The sequence below is a fragment of the Ipomoea triloba genome, chromosome 5 (assembly GCF_003576645.1).
Source record: "Ipomoea triloba cultivar NCNSP0323 chromosome 5, ASM357664v1".
NCBI lineage: Eukaryota > Viridiplantae > Streptophyta > Magnoliopsida > Solanales > Convolvulaceae > Ipomoea > Ipomoea triloba.
In genome coordinates this window covers 27702027-27722966 of record NC_044920.1, presented here as the reverse complement: position 1 = coordinate 27722966, position 20940 = coordinate 27702027, and the positions used below count along the sequence as shown (strand labels likewise).

Below are 20940 nucleotides of genomic sequence, written 5' to 3'. Positions count from 1 at the left end.
CCCCCCCCCCCCCCTTCTCCCCCCACCCCAATAGCCCCTCTTTTAAACCAAACAACCCCCAAATAGTTCAAATGCCTCTGGTTATACCACAACCTTAGTTGTGAAACACAATAATATATATTCTGCAGCTGCACACAATTATTACAAAACTTCATATGTCTTAACTTTATCTCCAATTATCAAGAGGAACCAACAATGTAATATTCAAAACATGTTAATAAAAATGTCTTCTCATGAACCTAAAATGTCGATTAGCAACATATTCCACCATATCATAAGTCTATATGATAGCAAATAGCAACTAAACTTGTAAAAGTTAAATACTTATAAGGAAAAATAAAAACAAAAATTGTTCTAAAAGTTCAAACACTCTGGTCCTAAGTCCTAACATGTACCTGAACTTTTCTAATTGAGGTGAGTAAAAACAACAACCAAATTCCATCATCCATTGTCTTGAAACCATGATATATTAGCACATTTCATTCTCTCATTCATTTCCGAATCCAAATGACAGCACATGACATACAGCAAACACATTCCAAACGGGCAAAATAATGCAATTTCTTCAAGTAAACGCACAAAGGAAAAAAAAAAAACCGAATTACCTGAGTCTCCAACAACAAGCACTCTGACATATCCACAAGGCGGACCTCCATTCTGTTCTCTGTCCTCCCTCTCTGTTTCCCTCCAAAACATGTTCCCCTCCAAAACCTAAAACCTGCAAACACTCGAGCAGAGAAACCTAATTCGCCTTATCAGCAGCTCAAGTCCCATCAAACACGCTCATTCTCATACAAAAATAACACGCTCCTTCAAATCCGAACCCCTAGCCCATATATCATCCCACCACCGACGGATCAAGAGCGGCCGCAATGCCAATCGCTTTTGAACACGAGTAACTGCACAGATGACAGATCAATACCCTAGAATCTAGATTGGAGGTGGATCTAGAGAGCGACGATTCAGATGGGTCTTGGAGTTTCCTCACTGCGTTCCAGAAAGTAAAACAAAATACATTTTGGCCTTGCTTACCAATGTTGTTGAGCAGCAGCTTCTTTGAACAACCATATTTGATCAGATCAAACGATTAGGGAGCTTGGTTAAGGCGTCACGGTGCCGAGTGGAGAATTCAATTCATGCATTCCTTTTTTAGTAAACAACGGTACACCGGAAAAATTAACCGGAAGATATTTGATGCATGTTAAATTACTTAACTAAAATACATAATTACAAAATTTAGCAAATTATAATATTAATATTACAACATTTATTCATATTCTTTTAATTGTCGCATTACATTTTATTTGTCCATCATAATTAATTATTCATTTAAATTTTAATTATTTTACCGTTTAATAATGAGTTTCAATATGTAACTTTTTTCATTCAGACCTCTTGCCCAACACGTAAGTTCCCGTGTTATCTTGTAAAGTCTTTAATTAAATAATATAATTATATGTTAGTCTTAATTTGCGAAATTATAAAATTTAAAATAATGACTAGTTGTGAGAAATAAATAAAAGTCAATAATATAATGTGACAAAATTAAAATAGCAAGACTAGATGTGATAATTTTACAATAATCGATTAATAAGAGTGAAATTTAATATTATAAAATATACAATAATAAAGAATTAGATAATGATTAAATATGTTATTCAACTTTAACCAAAATAACAATTAAACCATTAATTTTTATTTTTAAATAATAATAATAATAATTATTATTATTATTATTATGCCAAATAGACTTCAATTAAATTTTTTAAAGAGTTTGATCAAGTTCATAGATTAATTTGAAAATTTTAAAATTCGATGCCTTAATGATTATTTCCATAAAATTTAAAAGGTATCTTTGACCTTATTACATAAATAATTAAATGTTACAAATTGTTGATTTAATTTTGATCAATTTCAAAATTAATTATATTGTTTTCAATTTTGATCTTAAAATCAAATTTATAATAATCTGATTATTTTGTAAGTTTTTGGAGTTACTATTTAAATTTTAAATTCATTTTTTAATGTCTTTATTCTATAAATACTTTGTGTTTTTTCACATTTGCATGATATTTAATATCAATTAAGAAAGTGCATTGTAAGCACTCAAAGAAAAAAAAAAAAAAAAAAAAATCAATTAAGAAAAACACTCCAAAATCTTTCATACTATAATTTGTAAATTAAATTCCTTCATTGTTTTTGAATACATTATTTAATTTACGAGAAAGTATACAATCGTAAATTTGGGTGAATCCCTCCTTTCTATAGGAGTGCTAAGAAGAAGAAGATCCCGGCAAAGATGGTGATCCCAACGCCGATTCTGGTCCCACCACTCTCCAACGCAACGGGGAACAAGCAGCCGCCGGTGGAGGCATTACTCTTCACGATCTTAGCCAACCCCTCGAAGTTGCAGGCCTCCACGTCCTGGTTGTTGATCTGGTAATACATGTTGAACGCGTACGACGCGCGGCTATGCGCGTCGAGATTCTCGCACGACGCGCCGTCGGCCAGCGCCGTGCAATCCGACATGGCGCAAGCGTACGCGATGTTCTTCCCGACGGATTGCGAGTCTTTCTTGTCGGGGTTGAGCACGCACCACTGCGCCGGGAGGTACGGCACGTGCTTGGCGCCCACCGGCATCTTCTCGGTGCCGCCGCCGGTGAAGTCGATCGGGAATTTGGGCTTGCCGTCGTAGCCGAATATGCCCCAGTGGCGCTCGAATCCCCCCGGCGCTACGCTCTTCGTGTTCTCGTCGGTGAAACTGAAGAGGTAGAACTCCACCTCCTCCTTGTGCACCGGCGTGCCTTCCTTCTTCGCCATTTTCCTCAGGAATCCCTTGTAGAATTTCTCCGCCATTTTCATGTTGGCGTTCTTGTTCCCGTCCGTCGGCCACCCGATCTCGCCCACGATCACGCTCACGTCCTCGCATTGCGCTTTCTTCAACGACCATATTAGCGTATCCAAGTTAGCATCGAACATATTCGAGTACGTCCGTCCTGTAAATTCAATTCCCATTAATCAAACAATATCCAAAATGCTGCTCACTCTATTACATTGTAGTATCTGATAAAAGCATAAAGAGTTAACAACGCCTCCGCTGAGCACAATCACATGACGTCCCATATGGGAGAGTCACTACATGTGTTTGAGTACACGGTGCTTGGCTAGGTGGTCTGAGCACACAGTGCTTGGCTAAGTGGTGGGATATGGACTCTAATGGATAGAGAAAATATAAAATAGACTACCTTATAATTTTTTAGGTGTAAAATCAATTTTATTAAAAATATGACCAATTTTTATAAGTGATAGAATATTACAGAGATTTTTTTTTTTTTTAATCAAGAATATTACAGAGATAAAAATATAGTAACTCATAACTGACAGATTGATAAGAAGGTCAATAGATCACTTGGAGTAACTTGTAATCTTGTTGTTACAAAAATCTGAATTTTGGTTAGATTTACCATTGTCATGAACGGGCTTGGCGCCACCGTCGAAGAAGGCGAACTCGACGGGGAAATTCTTGTTTTCGTAGAGACTAAGGAAAGGGTAAATGTTGACGATGAATGGAGATCTGTGGTCCCTGAGAAAACGGCAAATCTTGATCATGAGATCCCTGATGTCTTTCCGGAAATTGCCGTCGGAGGGGCCGCCGGTGCCGGACGAGTATACGTCAGCGTTTTGGGGGATGGTCGCTTTGATCTTATTTCCAAGACCGGCTTCATCGAGAGCCTTCTGGATGTTCTGCAATGCCGGAAATACTGAATGCAAGAACGATCCATTGTATGCCTTCAAGAACGGCTCATTTCCAACGGCTATGTACCTGTGATATATTAAGTGCATGCATGAAAAACATGTTATTCCCAATTAATATTAAATTTGTATACTTATAAGCATTTACATTTTCATTTAAACAGTCTCACACAAGTAGAACTGTCAATACGGGCTTGTGAGACGTGACGGGTCAGAAATGCCCGATCTTTGACAAATCTGAGTTGTGTTGGTCCGAACCGCCCCGCATTCGGCCCGCGAGCTAGGTGGGCCCGCCAGGCCATTTTTTAAAAAAATTGTTAATGTATTGTTTTTCTAAATTTTATCATTTGCACATACAAAAATAACTAAAATAACCTATATATATTAAAAAACTATACTATACAATGCTCTTTCTCTCTCTATATATAAAGCGTTTAGCCCGTCTGGCCTGCCTTGCCAAGCCCGCAGGCCGGCAGGCCAAGAAAGTCGTTCTTTAGCAAACTTCTATTTTTAAAACCCACCTTCTCCCTAAGTAGGGAATGGGAACCGCTGGCTCGACAGGTTAAGCCTGTTTTAAGGGCTCTATAAGTCTATATACAAGTTTTTGTATTTTTTGAAAATATTTTGATGCACTTAGCTTACTTGATCTTGACGCCTCCATCGTGCATATGGGTGCTAATATTTTCCTTAACCCAATCCTTGGCATTGTCAAAATCATCGGCAAACCTCTGGAGCTGATTGTTGGGGATACCGGGAAGGACCTCGATGCCGGTGCCGGCGAAGAAGTTAACCGTCCAGTGGTCGGAGTCGAAGAGCTTGACCTTGTCAATGTGGTTGTCCTTGAGCATCTGGACGATGATGGCAGGGTTGAGGACCTGGGCGGCTTGGTTGCCCCAGTTTACGCCCAGCCCATGCACCGCCGGCGAGGTGGCCGTCAGCAAAACGAGGGCGAAACCGGCCCATATTGCGAGCCTGACGCCAACGACGGGCTGCATGGTGTGGTTGCGTTGAGGAGGCTGGGCGGGCATGAAAGAAATGATGGTGCTCGGGTCGAGATGGAACGCATTTGAGGGATGGTAATTAATGGGTGGATGTGTTGTGCGGGGAAGGGCTGTGGGCTTGCGCGAGGGAGATAGGAGATCAGAACCGGTGGAGTCGCAGAGAGAACGCGGGACAACCACAGTCAAACGGAGAGGATTATGGGCAATCACTCCTTTTCAAAAAACAAAACAGACCAAAATGAAATTCACGTACATACAGCAACGACAAAAGTATGTAATAGAGTTGAAATTAGAGGCAATAGAATTGTTCAAATTATTAGAGGTTCTAAATTTAATTTTTAGTAGTGTATTTATTTATTTATTTTATTTGGATAAGTTATGAACAATTTATGCGTGTTTATCTTATTGTACTCATTTAATTTGTTTATGATATCCACTTTTAACTAGTAACTACAAGCTTTGTTCAGACAGCTTAAGAATTTCAACTAGTAATTTGTTTGTTGGGTTGTCTTCTCCGGTGAGAAAAGGTAACTCGTGGGTTGCCTTCTTCGGTGACTGTTGTATAAGGAATATGGCCTAAGGGCACCCTTATCAGCAGATATTGTATGGGTTATTGCAGAAAAAGTGCCATGTGAAAGGAGAGAGGGGAGGAGAGAGGGAGGAGAGAGGGGGGAGAAAGCTTCTGCAAGTGTTTGGGTTTATTCATAAAAGGGGGTCCCACCTCTTATTAACTGCAGCAGCACAAACGTGCGTGGAACACACAAATGCGCCTAGCTGCACGCGCCCGTTGGACGCGTCAGGCGTGCCTGACATTTGCTCATTCTATATTATATTTCCTAATCACACTTACAGAAACTTCTCAATACCGCGAAAAAACTCCATTGATAAGGATGCTCTAAGTGTGCTAGAAATTTGATCGGGATACTAGTGACATGTGTCACTAATCGGTTTTTAAATTTTGTTGGTACTAAAATACAATGTTGATAAATTTAATTGTCACTTTAAAAAGTTTAGGGGTCTAATGACTTTTAGGTAAAGTTGGAGAATTTATTTCATCATTTTCCCATTAATTTAAGAGGTCAAAGTAAAAAAAGGGTTATTTTTTCTTCCTAGGATCTCTAGGGTTTCTCGTCTCTCCTAGTCTGTGCTAGGGTTTCCGTCGACTTTTTTGCTTTTTCCGGCTTCGGAGCCGGTTTTCTTTCTTCGTTCTTTCTTCGTTTGTTTCTTCGCTGCTTCCACGCTGGTGTAGTCATGGCGTGTAGAGAGGATGACGACATGGGCAGGCTTGCAACTCGGTGGGCAGACATGGCTTTGGAGGAGGAAGATGCTGCGTTTGAACCTGTTCATGTTGGCGCTGGAGATGGGTATGATGCCGTGCATGTTTCGTGGCCGATGGTAGGACGCTTTCTGACATCTAAGCTGATAAAGCTCGAATACATGCGACAGGTCCTTGCTTCTGTCTGGCAACCGGTGAAGGGAGTTCAAGTTACTGAGTTACAACCGAACCTATTCATGTTTGTGTTCTTTCATGAGTCGGACCTGCAATATGTGTTAGATGAAGGCCCTTGGTCGTACGAGAATCATACCCTAGTCTGTAGGGCTGTGCCGGAGGGCATGCTGCCAGGGAATGTCGCACTTGATACGGTTGACATGTGGGTGCAGCTACATGATTTACCGTTTGGATACACGTCAAGCTTGATTCTTGAGCAAGTTGGTAACTATCTCGGGACATTCGTGAAACATGATGAGCGGTTTGCGGGTGCACCTTGGCTTGATTTTTATCGTGTACGTGTGGCTTTGTCGGTTGATAAGCCAATCAAGAGGCGTATGAAATTGTTAAAACGAGATAAATCTTGGTGTTGGGTTAATTTCAAGTATGAACGTCTACATAACTATTGTTTCTTCTGCGGAATGATAGGTCATGTGCATAAATTCTGCTTGAAAGCCCGTGAGGCAAGGATTCCGGTAGAGCATTACCTTTTCGGCCCTGAGTTGCGAGCGGGGCTGCGTCGGGGACCTCGTGGTGTCGGTGATAGTTGGCTTGTGCCGGTGGGGAGACGACCGCGGATGGAGGACGGGTCTGGTTCCGCTTCGGCCGGCCATGAGTCACGTTCGGTGGCTGTTGTTGTTCCGCAAAGCAGTAATGCCGATGCACCAGTGGTTGCAATTGTTAAGCGTAGACGGGAGGGTTCGGGTGGTGGCACGAGACGTCATGGGTCAGGGGGTACGGATGTTGTTATGACCGAGGTTCCAAAAAACTTGCAGGTGGCGGGCACTGGTTCACAGGCCCGCCCATCATCATGAGTACGCTGAGTTGGAACTGTCGTGGCTTGGGCAATCCACGAACAGTTCGCGAAGTTGTGGACTTAGTGTCCCGTAAGAAGCCTGAGTTTGTCTTCCTCATGGAGACTAAAGTGAGTCGGGAACATGCAGAAAGGCTCCGAGTTAAGATTGCTTTTGAGGGATTATTTTATGTTGATTCTGTTGGCCGTAGTGGTGGATTGGCTCTATTTTGGAGGAGAAATAACACAGCCAGATTGCTGAGTTTTTCTTCTAACCATGTTGATGTTGAGGTCTGTGTGACTGGTCTAGGGACTTGGAGAATGACTGGTTTCTATGGTTTTCCGGAGAGAAATCGTAGGAATGATGCTTGGGATCTTTTGAGAGCGTTAGCGGGAAGATCATCTCTGCCATGGGTGGTTCTTGGAGATTTTAATGATCTCCTGTTTCAGCACGAGAAGAGAGGAGGTAACCCACATCCGGATGGTCTTCTACGCGGTTTCGGGGAGACTCTTGATGATTGTGGTTTATTCCAATTACCCATGATTGGTCATCAATTCACGTGGGGAAGGGGAAAAGGCACACAGGGTTGGATGGAGGAGCGTCTTGACAAAGTTTTAGCTCGTGCAGATTGGTGTGATTCCCTTCCGGCTGCTACTGTCCATAATATTCTAACTCGCAACTCTGATCATTCTGCCCTCTTTCTGGGGGTGAAGGAACGCGGGTTTCATTCTGACGGACACAAGCAGTTCAGATTTGAGATGGCATGGATCCATGATGAAGGCTGTAGACAGCAAGTTGAGATTGCTTGGCAGGAAGGGCGAGGTGAGGGCTTAATGGATTGCTTACATTATTGTGGCAAAAAATTAGAGCGTTGGGGTGGTGACCATTTTCATAAGTTTGGTGAAAGGATCCGGAATTTGAAGAAGGAGCAAGCTCAGCTACATGGTTGTATTGATGCAGTTTCCTTGTCTAAATATCAGGAGCTGGAGATTGAGCTGTGCCGGTTGGAAAAACAGGAGGAAGTTTTCTGGCGTCAGAGAGCAAAACAACATTGGTTGCAGCATGCAGATGCTAATACCAAATTCTTTCACAGGTATGCCTCTGCTCGTAAAAAGAAAAATTCTTTATCTCGTTTGAAAAATAATTCTGGTGTGTGGGTGGAGGAGGATGAGTTGAATACTCTTGTGCTAAATTACTTTGGTGAGATTTTCGCATCTTCCAATTCTGTTTCTGCTATGGATTCTTTTGCTGCTTCTGTTCTACCTCGTGTGACCCCAGACCAGAATGAGGTTTTGCTTAAACCTTTTCAGCTAGAGGAAGTGAAGATGGCTTTGTTTTCAATGTTCCCTGATAAAGCTCCAGGACCAGATGGGATGAATCCTGGGTTCTATCAACATTATTGGGATGTGGTGGGAGAGGATGTCACTAGTTTTGTGCTGGATTGTCTGTCTAATTGCTCTCTCCCGAATGGTTTAAACAATACTAATGTTGTTTTGATCCCCAAGAAGAATCACCCGGAGATGGTCTCTGATCTACGACCCATTGCCTTGTGTAATGTGGTTTATAAGATCATGGCCAAGATGGTGGCAAATAGAATGAAACCCTTTCTGGAGAATATTATCTCGGACTCCCAGAGTGCTTTTATACCGAATAGGCTTATCACTGACAATATTCTGATTGCAGCTGAGGTGGGGCATTTTCTAAACAGAAAGCAGTGTGGTATGGGTGGTTGGGGAGCTCTAAAATTGGATATGGCAAAGGCATATGACCGCATGGAGTGGCCATTCTTGCGTCACATGCTTAAAGTTTTGGGGTTTGCTGATCAGTGGATTAATTTGTTGATGCTTTGTGTCACAACTGTGTCATACAATTTCATGGTGAATGGTAAAAGTGTTGGTCAAATTTCTCCCACGAGAGGTATTAGACAAGGTGATCCTTTATCTCCATACTTGTTTATTATTTGTGCGGAGGGCCTTTCTTTACTATTACAGCAAGCAGAAGCCAGGGGGGCTATACATGGTTGCAGAGTCGCTCGTGGTGCCCCGCCCATCTCACATTTGTTTTTTGCAGATGACAGCTTATTGTTTTTTAAGGTGAATATTCAGGAAGCAGGAGTAATTAAGCAGTGTCTCATTGAATATGAAAGCATGTCAGGCCAGGCTGTAAACTTTCATAAATCCAGTGTGTGTTTCAGTAGAAATACGACAGGAGTTGTGAGAGATGAGGTAGCTTCTGTCTTAGGAGTTGCACAGGCTCCTAATTTTGGGAAATATTTGGGCCTACCATCTTTTGTTGGAAGAGAGAAAAGAGCTGTGTTCGCTTATATTGAAGACAAGATTAAGCAAAGATTTAGCTCTTGGAGTAAAAGGTTGATCTCGCAGGCTGGAAAGGAAGTGCTTCTGAAAAGCGTGGCTCAATCAATGCCTACCTTTTCTATGAGTGTTTTTCTACTTCCGGTTTCTGTATGCCAATCTATTGAGAGAGCTATGAATAGGTATTGGTGGGGTTCTGGAACTCAAAGTGGTATACATTGGAAAGCTTGGGATAGACTGTGTGTGCCCAAAAAGTATGGAGGTCTGGGGTTTAAGGATTTGAGAGCTTTCAATCTTGCAATGCTGGGAAAACAATCCTGGAGGTTTCTAACAATCCTGGAGGTTTCTAACAAGGCCCCAATCTGGCACAAGTGTATAAAGCCAGGTATTTCCCCAGATCCTCTTTTATTGATGCTAAGTTAGGAAGCAATCCAAGTTTCTGCTGGAGAAGCATCATGGCAGCCCATGAACTTATTTGCAATGGTGTGAGAAGAAGGATTGGGAATGGGAATGACACTCTTATCTGGGGACACCCGTGGTTACCAGATGATCCTTCTCCCTTGATTCAAACTCCCATGCCAGATACATTGGATGGTGCAATGGTCTCCGGCCTTATTGATCCCGACTCATCTACTTGGGATCTTTCGATTTTACAAGACTTGTTTACTGCTTCTGACGTCAATCGTATTTTAAGTGTGCCTGTCACCCCTCTTTACAAGGATTCTTGGTATTGGCCAAATGAAACACATGGTTGTTATACGGTGAAAGAGGGATATAGACGCATTATGGGGGAGCTGGATACACAACCCGGGAGCTTTGATAAATGGTTACATCTTTGGAAGATTAAGTGCACTTCAAAATGGAAGTTGTTTCTCTGGAAAGCTCTCTCTAATGTCTTACCCACCACTACCAATTTGATTTTAAAGAGAGTAGATTTAGATCCAACATGCCCAATGTGTGGACTTTTGCATGAGACTACCATGCACTCATTGCTTGTGTGTGACTATGCAAAACTTGTGTGGCATGAGACTTCTTTGCAATTACCAAATGTTGTTGGGGATAATTTTGCATGTTGGTTCGGTGAGGCTGTTTCTAATCTGACCAATGATCACTTGTTTGTTGTAATAGCGGTACTATACCATTTGTGGAGGGCAAGAAATCTAGCGGTTTGGGAGTACAAGTTGCCTCGCCCATCTGCTGTGTGGAGGATGGCCAATTCGGCTGCAATTGCATGGCGCAAAGCACATCACGAGGAAGCTGCCCAACCTGCTCCACTTCACGGCATGCATTCGGTGCCGGCTGCTCCTCACGCAAACGACCATATTGCTTTAAATGCCGATTCCCTTTGCTGCCAGTTCGACGCGAGCTTCAATCATCATACGATGGCTGCCGCGGTGGGAGCGGTCCTCATGACGCATTCCGGTGTATTCCTTGCGGCTTTTGCATCACGTCTCCCGGCATGTTTTTCACCTCTTATGGCGGAGTCACTCGCGTGCAAGGAAGTTCTATCGTGGCTCAAGGATCGTGGTTTGGATTCGGTTCACTTATTCACGGATTGCTCCGTACTACGCTCTCTCTTAAATTCAGAGCACAGTCATGTCTATTCTTATGTTGGCTTCTCGTTAGAGGCCTCCAAGGCTATTATGTCTACTTTTCATTCTGTTTCAGTTCATTATATCCCGAGATCCTCTAATGCTCGGGCTCATATTTTAGCTTCTATAAGTTTTGATCAGGAGGACCAGATGTATTGGGAGGTTATTCCTCCTAACTCTATTGCTCATTTATTCTAATATACCAATTTGGTTTTGGTTTTCAAAAAAAAAAAAAAGAGGTCAAAGTAAAAAATAAATAATAAAAAAAGACAATTTGTAGACAAGATACACATCAACATTGCTTACAAGTTACCCGGTTTAACAATAAAATAAAAATAAAAATATATTTATATTGAGAAATAAGAAAAGGATAGCAAGTTAGCAACGGCTTCGAAGCAGGCAACAAGCCCAGGAGCGTACTTCACTTGAATTCGCACCTTAGCTGCTACAAGTCTACAACTCGCCTCCCTTCCAGATTGCCGCCATTAAAGCACCACAGTTTTCACTGTATGTCTCTTCCTCTATCTCTCTATACGTACATTTATACGTTTGAGATTGTAATAATTCAAGCTTTCCTTTATTTATTTGTTTGTCTGCTTTTGAAAATTACCTGAAATTCCGTTTCGGCTGAATTTTCTATGTGGAGGGGAGGTTTTGAGCTTCAATGGGACCTATTACGTTGGCTGTAAATGCGAAAAATTCGTTGGTAGCTCCAGGTAAGTTTTGTTGGAATTTTATGCTAAACATTTGGTTGAGCCACTTGTGTTACTGTTCGCTGCGTATATATGTAAAATGATAGAAGTAGATGCTGAATGGCCATAGGTTACTGGTGAATTTGCTTGCAATTTGGAGGATAAAGAATCTGGCTATATTGATTGTGTTAATGAGGCAGGCTTGTAAATTTAGTCAACTAAGGATGCTACTAATTGATTGGTGGCTTGAACAGAGGATATCAGTAAAGCCATGGTTTTCGTGTGTGTAGTTTGGTGGACAGTTTTGTTGTTGTTTACCTTTGAGTAAAATGGGAAGGCATTATCATTTTATTGAAATTTTGGAACTTGCCAAACAAACTCCTCAAATATTAGTAAGTTGCCACGAAAGAGTGGACAAGTGGGTGAAGCATGATTCTTGTGCTTAAAAGTCATGAGTTCGATTATTGCCAACCGCCTCTTGATTGAACCCATCACACAAGTTTTTCCTAGTGTAGTTTACCTCTCCTGTGTGGTTTGCGAGCTATTACAGAATAACATGGTTTACCCGTGCACACCCTCAAGTAGCTGCGGGTTTCCTCGTCACCCAAATAAAAATAGTACTCCGTAGTAAAGTTATTGAAGCTTGCAATTTGGATGAAGGGACGGCATTACATAAATTGAATCTCATGTTTGGTTGTAGGCAATTATTCGATTTTCCTTTTATATTAGTAAGTATGCTATTAATTCTTTTCTGAATCAATTTGATTTTGCAGATGCATCTAATAGAAAAATGGAAAATCTTCCGATGAACCCAAGAAAGTTCTTTGCTTCAATCAATAAGGAAGAAGAGAAACCATTTGATTTTTTCCGCATATTATTCGGTATGTTCAAGCTGATGGTGAACTATTAGTAATTACCATATCACTAAATCATGTGCACACACTCAAATATCAGAAGCTACTTGAGTGAAAGAGAAGTACTGCAATGATGGTCTTGCTGTCTGTCGCTGATAATACCATGGAACGTTGGGCTAGCTGCAGACACGAAGTTGCATTCTTGTTCCTTATCAGCAATTTATTGGAAGGATGAAGTAAAGAATCAGGAATTTGTAATAACACCAAACATGATATAAATTGTACCTTGCATATCAAACAAACAATTATCATCTTGTTAGAACCCCATGATGCTGTGAAGAGAAGACATTAGAGTAATTAGCAATTAGACACTCTACTGCAAAGAGCACAGTGAGGGAAGATGTTTAAATCCAATCCAGTGGGCGAGGATAGCTGACCCTGTCATCTTTGTGCCTTTGCAACTTAGTTCACCTTTATTTACAGAGAACTATGAAACAATTTCAAAAATTGCTATCATCTATAAAAGGAGGGGAAAAAAGAGAGAAGTAACTCCCTATTTCTCTTAAGACGTAAAGACTTTGTTCAATTTCCTGATTTTCTTTGCCATTAATGCTTTTGCTTTCTTCATCAGTAATTTCTCACATGAAGATTGTTATTATTATTTTCCCTAAATGCAAGAACTCTATCTCTTGAAAGTAAGTCCACTGACTTCAGTTCAATGTAGATATGGGCATGAAATGGAATCCCTCTTGTGTTTTCCCCCCAAATTATTTGAATAATCAGTTATGGAAATGTATTTCTAAGAACTTCAATCAACAGATGGGGTAACATTGGCCTTTGTGACTAACCCTTGCATCCCTTAACCAATGAGAGATATATGTTGTTTGATTCTATACAGATAGAAAAATTCTATTTCAGACCTTTTAATTCTCTAGTTTTTTATGCAGAGGGTGTTATAGCAGGTGGCACGGCTGGTGTTGTTGTAGAAACAGCTCTGTACCCCATTGATACTATAAAGACACGACTGCAGGCAAGTCAAGTGTACTGATAATGCTCATTCCACCATTTGTTCCTCCTTCTGCTTGAATATGTTGCATCATGTCCTGCCACAACTTCACTTTATCAATATCTGAGAATCGAATTGGAGTGTGTGTGTGTGATTTTTTTTTTTTTGAGGGGAGGGAGTGGGGGGATTCCAAAAAATGTAGAGTATAGGAAAACAACACATTGGTACAATAATATTAAAATGTCATGCAAAAACCTTGTCACTTTCAGGTGCAACTTTCAATGTGAAGTTTGTGAATATTCCATTTGGAGAATTCTGAATCACTAGTCATGTAAAATAACTAGTGTTTGCTTTTCTAAAGCCTTGGCAGTATTTAATTTATATTTCTGCAGATTATGAGGAAACAGGAAAAATATTGTGGTGTCAAATTGTCAATTCACATTTACTCTCCCTATTTGTTGTTGTTTTTTTCCTGTCTTTGGGTCACCCTATGAAGTTTCTGCTTTGTTGATCTCTTTTTTTGAGGTTGTGATGGGGCATGGATGGATCCAACTCTTAAGGAAATTAAAGGAGAAGATGAAGATAAAAGTTGTCTTCTATAAGGGATTATTAATGGCCATATCTATGAAATAGTCAGATTGTTTTCGTCAATGCTTGTTCTCTGGGAAATCCACTTGAAATTACTGTTCCAAACTTGCATGTTCATGTAAACTAATCAACCCATTCTGAAGCAGGCAGCTCAGGGTGGGGGAAGAATAGCACTTAAAGGGCTCTATTCTGGGCTTGCTGGAAATCTTGCTGGAGTTTTACCGTAAGCATTGTCAGACTAGTGCTCTGAATGTTTTCAGGAGCTTATACTATGCTTTATCCTTTGCCAAAATAGCCTCTGTCCCCATGCTCTTGTATGCTTTGGTGCATATGTTATATTCTTGATTGTTCACTTTTATGTTACAAATTTCTAGAAAGACAGTTAATATTATCCATTTGCTTGAAAAGAGTTTCTGAACTCTTACTATAGAACAGCTTAAGTTTTGTGAGCATCATACAATTAAACCAAAATCTCAAATTAGGCAACATCTCTGACTTTTTTCGTGCATATGTTTTGTTCCTAAAACCTTTTTGAGATCTTGAAGGGTTTGGAGTCTTTAGATTTTACAATAATGCAAAGTGGATGGCTAGAGAAGCACCACCTTTTCCCTGTTCCTCAATCTTGTTTTGGGAATATTGATTCAACTGAAATTATGATGTAGAATCTAATAGAAACATCACTGAGATTGATGCCAAAAGGTAGATATGTTTATACTTTAGGCCACTACTAACTTAAATTCCTACTGTAGGTAAGCTAATGACTGAGGTTGCAAGTATTCTTGGGAAGAACTGCAAAGTGTTTCTCATATTTCTATTACATACAGTATTAGTTGCAATAATACCCACAATCATTTAAGCATGTTTTCCTGATATTTTTTTTTCCTTGTTACAGTGCATCTGCTGTTTTTGTTGGTGTCTATGAGCCCACAAAGAAAAAGTTGTTGAAGGCTATTCCTGAAAAATTTAGTGCAGTGGCTCATCTGGTGAGAGTTTCACCCCTTCTTAGTTATATCACATCCAATTTCCATTTTTTTGAAAAATGTTTTGTTTCCACCTTACACTATGAGTAAATTGATACTTCTTACAATTATTATAACAAAAAAGTAAAAAGGAACGAAAATTATAATGGAAATAAATTAGTAACTGAAGAAAGATAAATTCAGTGCATCATGAGATGTTACAATGAGTAAAACATTTAAAACTTGTTAGATATTATATTGGTCATAGGAAGACTCTAAAAAATTAAAGCTGACCTTTGTATTTGGTGCTCTGGTAATGATATTTGAAGCAAGTTGAGCAACCAATTTGAACCTCATAGAACATGAATACATGATTCATTTCTTCAAAACTCTTGCTAATGATATCTTGGAAGCAAGTTTTGCAAATTGCAACCATATTGAACCTCATACAACGGGATTCATCTAAATAAACTCTCCGTAATCACTTGATACATCCTAATGTATTTTCACATGTATATTGTTGGGGTAATGCTATATGGTTGCATTCAAGTAAAACTTTAGTTTTCATCTTCATCATCATCACCTGTTACATGTCCCATAATGATACAGAAAATTTTAACAATTTAGACTTCGGCATTTAACCATTCTACAGCATTAATTTACATTACTTTCAAGAGAGTGTTAAACTTCGCGTAGACTGCAGGTGCCATTGGAGGTTTTGCTGCTTCTCTTATTCGAGTTCCAACAGAGGTAATACATGTGCTTAGATGTTTGATGTTATTTGTAAAAGAGCACTATTTAAGGTGTCCTATACTCCTATCAAGACAGAGACACCTAGAGAGAAGAAAGGCATTTAAGTCTTTCTGAATTCATTAATTCTTATTAAACTGCAGGTTGTTAAGCAACGAATGCAGACTGGGCAATTTGCTTCTCCCCCTGATGCTGTACGTCTTATTGTTAGCAAGGAAGGCTTTAAAGGTCTTTATGCGGTATGACCACCACCCAGTTCCCCCCTCTCTGTGTTTTTTGTTTCTTGCATGTTTCCAAATTGCATCTTTTAAGCCTTTCTTGTTTAGTTTCTTTGTACATGCTGGTAATATCTAAGTATGTGCCTTAACTCCAGGGATATGGATCATTTCTACTAAGAGATTTGCCATTTGATGCAATCCAGTTTTGCATCTATGAGCAGCTTCGGATAGGATATAAGAAGGCAGTAAGTATTCCCCTTTCTGAATCTGCCAAGTACACTTTCTCATGAATAATTAGCTCAACATGGACTATAGTGAATAGTATTGCTTGCATAGCTTTCAGTCCTTTGGAAAATTGCTAGAGACCAAGATGAGAATCTGTTAGTTCCGAATTTCTTAAAAATCTTTTATTGGTTTCAATTATAAATCCTTTCCCTCCTGTGTGTGTGTGTTTGTAGGCACACAGAGAATTGACTATTTAGTTGTGATACTCATGCCTTTCATGCTTATAATCAGGCACGGAGGGACTTGAATGATCCAGAGAATGCCATAATTGGTGCTTTTGCTGGTAATACTTGTCATCCTAGGTTTTGCATTTCCATCCATTTAGTTTCCTTTGATGATTTTCATTATAGCATTGCTTTACGAATTTGAAACTTGACATGCAATAACCTGGTGTACCGGTTTTCTCTCTCTTCTCATTTCTCTTGTACCAGGTGGAATCTTTGAATGTGATGGGAATTATATTTTCTTAAAGCATGTATTGTTTTGACCTTTTCAAGTGTTCTTTGAATTTTGTCTTTCATGAGCTCTTGGTGCATAAGAAATAGAAATAATAAATAATAAATCTGCAAGGGAAGAACTTGATAGATTTCTGTTGCAGAATCAGTTGAACCTTACATGGCAGAAAAAGTTAGTACTCTGTTTAACCCTATTCCACCAAGGGAATTTTACCCCTGGTAACCATATGTCTACTTGTGTTCCTCTGTGGTTTGAGTACTAAGATCTTGTCCAATCAAAATGCAGACGTTTGCTATGTTAGAGGGTACTGGATGATATTAGTTGCATACTGTAAATGATAGTACTGTTTCCTGCTAAACAATTATGTTGAATTGTTGACTAATGGCTCTACTTTCACTTCACATATAGGTGCTCTAACAGGAGCAATAACTACTCCACTTGATGTGGTTAAGACCAGGTTAATGATTCAGGTATTGCTTGCTTAACTCTTCAAGTCCTACTCTTGCTTCTATTGTTCTTTGACTTCTTTCCTTCTCCATCTAGTTATATTTCTCTCCTGTCTATCCCATTCTCTCACACGTATTTGAACTTATTACATAAATTTCTACGGTATTCTACACACATTCCACTAACCTAGATTAGCTAATCCCGTGCATCTGCAGGGTTCATCCAATCAGTATAAAGGTATTGTCGATTGTGTTCAAACAATTGTCAGGGAAGAAGGACCACAAGCTCTTTTGAAAGTAAGAGGATCTCATTTTCCCTTACAGTCCATTGACCTGTTACCAACAACTCTTTTCCCGTTTTCATCATTTTATTCTAAACCACATGTTTTTTCAGTTGTTTAAGCTGCTTTACGGAATAAAATAGTATTGATGCACTTAGCCATTGTTGCTTTGGATTATTGAGACGTAAAATTTCACTGCAGGGTATTGGACCAAGAGTACTGTGGATTGGCATTGGGGGTTCAATATTCTTTGGTGTTCTCGAGAGCACAAAGCGATACCTTGAGCAGAGGCGTCCTAGTAGTCATCAAAACGAAATGCCAAAGCAGGAATGAAAACGTTGGGTATGAGGGGATGAAGCCTCAAGAATGGCGGCCATAACTGTGTTGCAGGTTCTATGAATAGTCTGAGTTTGAGGAAGAACTGAGTAAAATATTCTGAGCTTGTCATTCTGGACTTGTGGTTGCACTTATTGCCTTTTATCTCATCCCACACCGAAACTATACGAGTGAGTTGTGAGGAAACTTTCCTTTAAAGCAGCTATGCCCTGCACATGAAAACTCATACCTTTCTCGGCCTTTTGGCTAAGATCAAGTGTAGTATCTGTTCTTATCAGTTTAATATCTGATATGTGGATCATTGATCCACACGATATTAACTCAATTTTTTAAGGGGAAAGGCCCATCACAGTAGCTTGCTATTGGGGCCTTTGAGCGTCGCCTTGGTGTTGCACTACTACCTGGGCCTGGCGCACCCCACCAAATTTGTTCTAATTGTTTGTTTTATTTTGTTTGATTTAATTTAATTGTTTTCATGGCAAATGCATTGAATAATTTGCAATAATTGTAAATGAACTCCATTTTAAATAATTATAAATCAACCCCATTATAAATAATTAATATTTATAAAATTGATCTCATATTTTTTCTAAAACTCTCAATATGAACGGTTGAAATTACTCATTACAAAAGACTATGCTATCGTTTGATTATTTTGGTTTAATTTTTTGTATAACTTAACCAATATTTTAATACAATTCCTCATGTGATTTTGTAATCCAACAATATAATGGAAGAACACTTATTCTACGTAGTATTATTTTAGAATTTTATTCTTTATTTTTTAATTTTTCTTTTTATTCGGTAAACCAAATGCAATTTAAGTAAGTGTTTGGATAGAAACATACCAAGTTGAATTATTTATATACAAATAAAACAAAGTTTTGTGGAGATATTTATATACAAATAAAACAAAGTTTTGTGGATAATAACATTGTTTTCCAATGGGCTAAACTATATACAATATGTTATGTGTAAGTACAGAAAGGAAATTTGCTGATAGGATGAAAGAGGCATGGAAGATGGGGAAGTTTAATGGTTAATGGTTCAGGTAACTCTTCAAGTGCTATTCTTGCTTCCATTGTTCTCGAGCGCACAAAGCGATACCTTGAGCAGAGCGTCCAAGCAGAAATGAAGACTTTGCGTACGAGGGGACGAAGCCTCAACAATGGCGGCCATAACTATGTTACAGATTCTATAAACAGTCTGAGTTCGAGGAAGAGCAGAGTAAAATATTCTGAGCTTGTGGTTGAACTTGTTGCCTTTTATGGCGTCCCACATCGAAACTGTACTAGTCAGTTGTGAGCAAACTTTCCTTTAAAAGAGCTAGGCCCTGCACATCAAAGCTCATACCTTTCTCGGCCTTTTGGCTAAGATCAAGTGTAGTATCTGTTCTTATCAGTTTAATATCTGATATGTGGATCATTGATTCACACGATATTAACTCAATTTTTTAAGGGGAAAAGGCCCATCACAATAGCTTGCTATTGGGGCCTTTGAGCGTCGCCTTGGTGTTGCACTACTGCCTTGGTGTTGCACTACTGCCTTGGCCTGGCGCACCCCACCAAATTTAGTTTAATTGGTTGTTTTATTTTGTTTGATTTGATTGTTTTAAAGCAAATGCATTTACTTGAAATGACTTATTAAAAGCAAAAAATTGAGTTAATAAATTTTTATAATCTCGAATATACATTTAATTAAATTATTTATTATTTATTTATTTAAATATATACATGTGTATAATATTTATTTATATATAAAAATTAAATTAGTGTATGTGGGTGGGTTCAAATGAATAGTGTTGGTTATACGAAAGGAGATTTTGAACTTCTGACATCTCTAATTAAGGATGAGAGTACATGGTCACTCACCAATCTAGTTGATTGTGTGACCATAATTTTGAATGAGTGTTTTTGTCATTTAACTATATATGTTTCTTTTCCATTCATTAACAATCAATATTTTAATATAATTTTTTAATGTAATTTTGTAATCCAACCAAATAATAGTGTACCCAGATAGAAACACACTAAGTTGAACTATTTTTTTTTAGATCATAGGGACCTCGAAGGAAAGAGGCTAGTTATTTTCCCACACTCTGCAAGCTTGTAACACGCTTCGTCGTTAAGAATAGCCTCTTCGATCCTTGGGAGAAGGGCATAAACTTTCACCCACTCGGTTCGTTGATGAGCACCTAAAATTACAAGGATATCAACAACCTTATTTTGTTCACAGTAGACATTCCGTTTATTTTCCAAAGGGCTAAACTACATACAAGATGTTATGTGTACTGTGTACAGAGAGGAAATTCGCTGATATGATGAAAGAGGCATAGGAGATGGGAAAATTTAATGGTGGATGAAAAGAGTCATCAAAACACAACGCCAAAGCATAAATGAAGGCTTTGCGTATGAGGCGATGAAGCTCAAGAATGGCGGCCATAACTATGTTACAGGTTCTATAAACAGTCTGAGTTCGAGGAAGAACGGAGTAAAATATTCTGAGGTTGTGGTTGCACTTTTTGCCTTTTATCTTATCCCACATCGAAACTGTACGCATGAGTTGTGACGAAACTGTCCTTTAAAACAGCTATGCCCTGCAAATGAAAACTCATACCTTTCTCGGCCTTTTGGCTAAGATCAAGTGTAGTATCTGTTCTTATCAGTTTAATATCTGATATGTGGATCATTGATTCACACGATATTAACTCAATTTTTTAAGGGGAAAGGCCCATCACAATAGCTTGCTATTGGGGCCTTTGAGCGTCGCCATGGTTTTGCACTACAGCCTTGGCCTGGCGCACCCCACCAAATTTAGTTTTAATTGTTTTAATAACAAATGCGTTTGAGCACCCCTAAAATGACTTACTAAAGCAAAAAGTTGACTAACTAAATTTTTACAATGTTATGAATACGATATATATATATATAGGTATTTATTTATATATAAAATTAAATTAGTATATGTATGAATAATATAGAAATTATTAATTATCAAAAAAAAAAATATAGAAATTATTATATCAATTTTTATATCTAATCTAATGATTATATTATTTTTTATACCTAATTTTCGGGACCAAATTGAGGGAAATAATCTCTCCCACTCATCTCCACTAATCAATTTGA

The 20940-nt window shown here is 39.0% G+C and overlaps 4 protein-coding genes and 3 non-coding genes across 9 annotated transcripts in view; 5 read left to right on the top strand and 2 right to left on the bottom strand.

The window, feature by feature from the left end:
- Positions 1–1147, bottom strand: part of LOC116020683 (small GTPase LIP1-like) — a 4788-nt gene extending 3641 nt beyond the window's left edge. The window contains exons 1-2 of one of the 2 annotated variants that reach the window (XM_031261175.1): positions 1033–1147; positions 606–718 (exon numbers count right to left, since the gene is read on the bottom strand). In XM_031261175.1, the coding sequence (XP_031117035.1) occupies positions 606–696 (91 nt within the window). In that variant the 5' untranslated portion in view covers positions 697–718; positions 1033–1147. Of the gene's footprint in view, positions 1–605 lie in introns of both variants that reach the window. The other variant, XM_031261174.1, reaches the window with a different exon arrangement.
- Positions 1148–2137: 990 nt separating this feature from the next.
- Positions 2138–4795, bottom strand: LOC116020664 (glucan endo-1,3-beta-glucosidase 8). The gene is made up of 3 exons (XM_031261147.1): positions 4396–4795; positions 3465–3823; positions 2138–2996 (listed from the first exon to the last, which is right to left on the bottom strand). Exons 1-3 carry the CDS (start codon positions 4779–4781, stop codon positions 2263–2265), a joined length of 1479 nt encoding a protein of 492 aa, XP_031117007.1. The 5' UTR covers positions 4782–4795; the 3' UTR covers positions 2138–2262.
- A 5837-nt stretch (positions 4796–10632) lies between these two features.
- On the top strand, positions 10633–11139 carry LOC116020508. The gene has a single exon (XM_031260978.1). It carries the CDS (start codon positions 10633–10635, stop codon positions 11137–11139), a length of 507 nt encoding a protein of 168 aa, XP_031116838.1.
- A 169-nt stretch (positions 11140–11308) lies between these two features.
- Positions 11309–18234, top strand: LOC116020681 (S-adenosylmethionine carrier 1, chloroplastic/mitochondrial). 2 transcript variants are annotated; one of them, XM_031261171.1, is made up of 13 exons: positions 11309–11448; positions 11588–11657; positions 12407–12514; positions 13435–13517; positions 14228–14304; positions 14974–15064; positions 15737–15790; positions 15934–16029; positions 16164–16253; positions 16525–16576; positions 17158–17219; positions 17412–17492; positions 17678–18234. In XM_031261171.1, the coding sequence occupies exons 2-13, from the start codon at positions 11606–11608 to the stop codon at positions 17807–17809; spliced, it is 978 nt and encodes a 325-aa protein (XP_031117031.1). In that variant the 5' UTR covers positions 11309–11448; positions 11588–11605; the 3' UTR covers positions 17810–18234. The 2 variants fall into 2 exon arrangements, with proteins under 2 accessions (XP_031117031.1, XP_031117032.1); XM_031261172.1 differs by having other exon boundaries at positions 11323–11448; positions 11593–11657.
- On the top strand, positions 18038–18233 carry LOC116021343. Its single transcript, XR_004099005.1, has one exon. It is a non-coding gene; the product is annotated as a U2 spliceosomal RNA (small nuclear RNA).
- A 927-nt stretch (positions 18235–19161) lies between the features above and the next one.
- On the top strand, positions 19162–19356 carry LOC116021312. The gene has a single exon (XR_004098972.1). It is a non-coding gene; the product is annotated as a U2 spliceosomal RNA (small nuclear RNA).
- Positions 19357–20424: 1068 nt separating this feature from the next.
- LOC116021349 lies at positions 20425–20620 on the top strand. Its single transcript, XR_004099012.1, has one exon. It is a non-coding gene; the product is annotated as a U2 spliceosomal RNA (small nuclear RNA).
- The last annotated feature ends 320 nt before the right edge of the window (positions 20621–20940 follow it).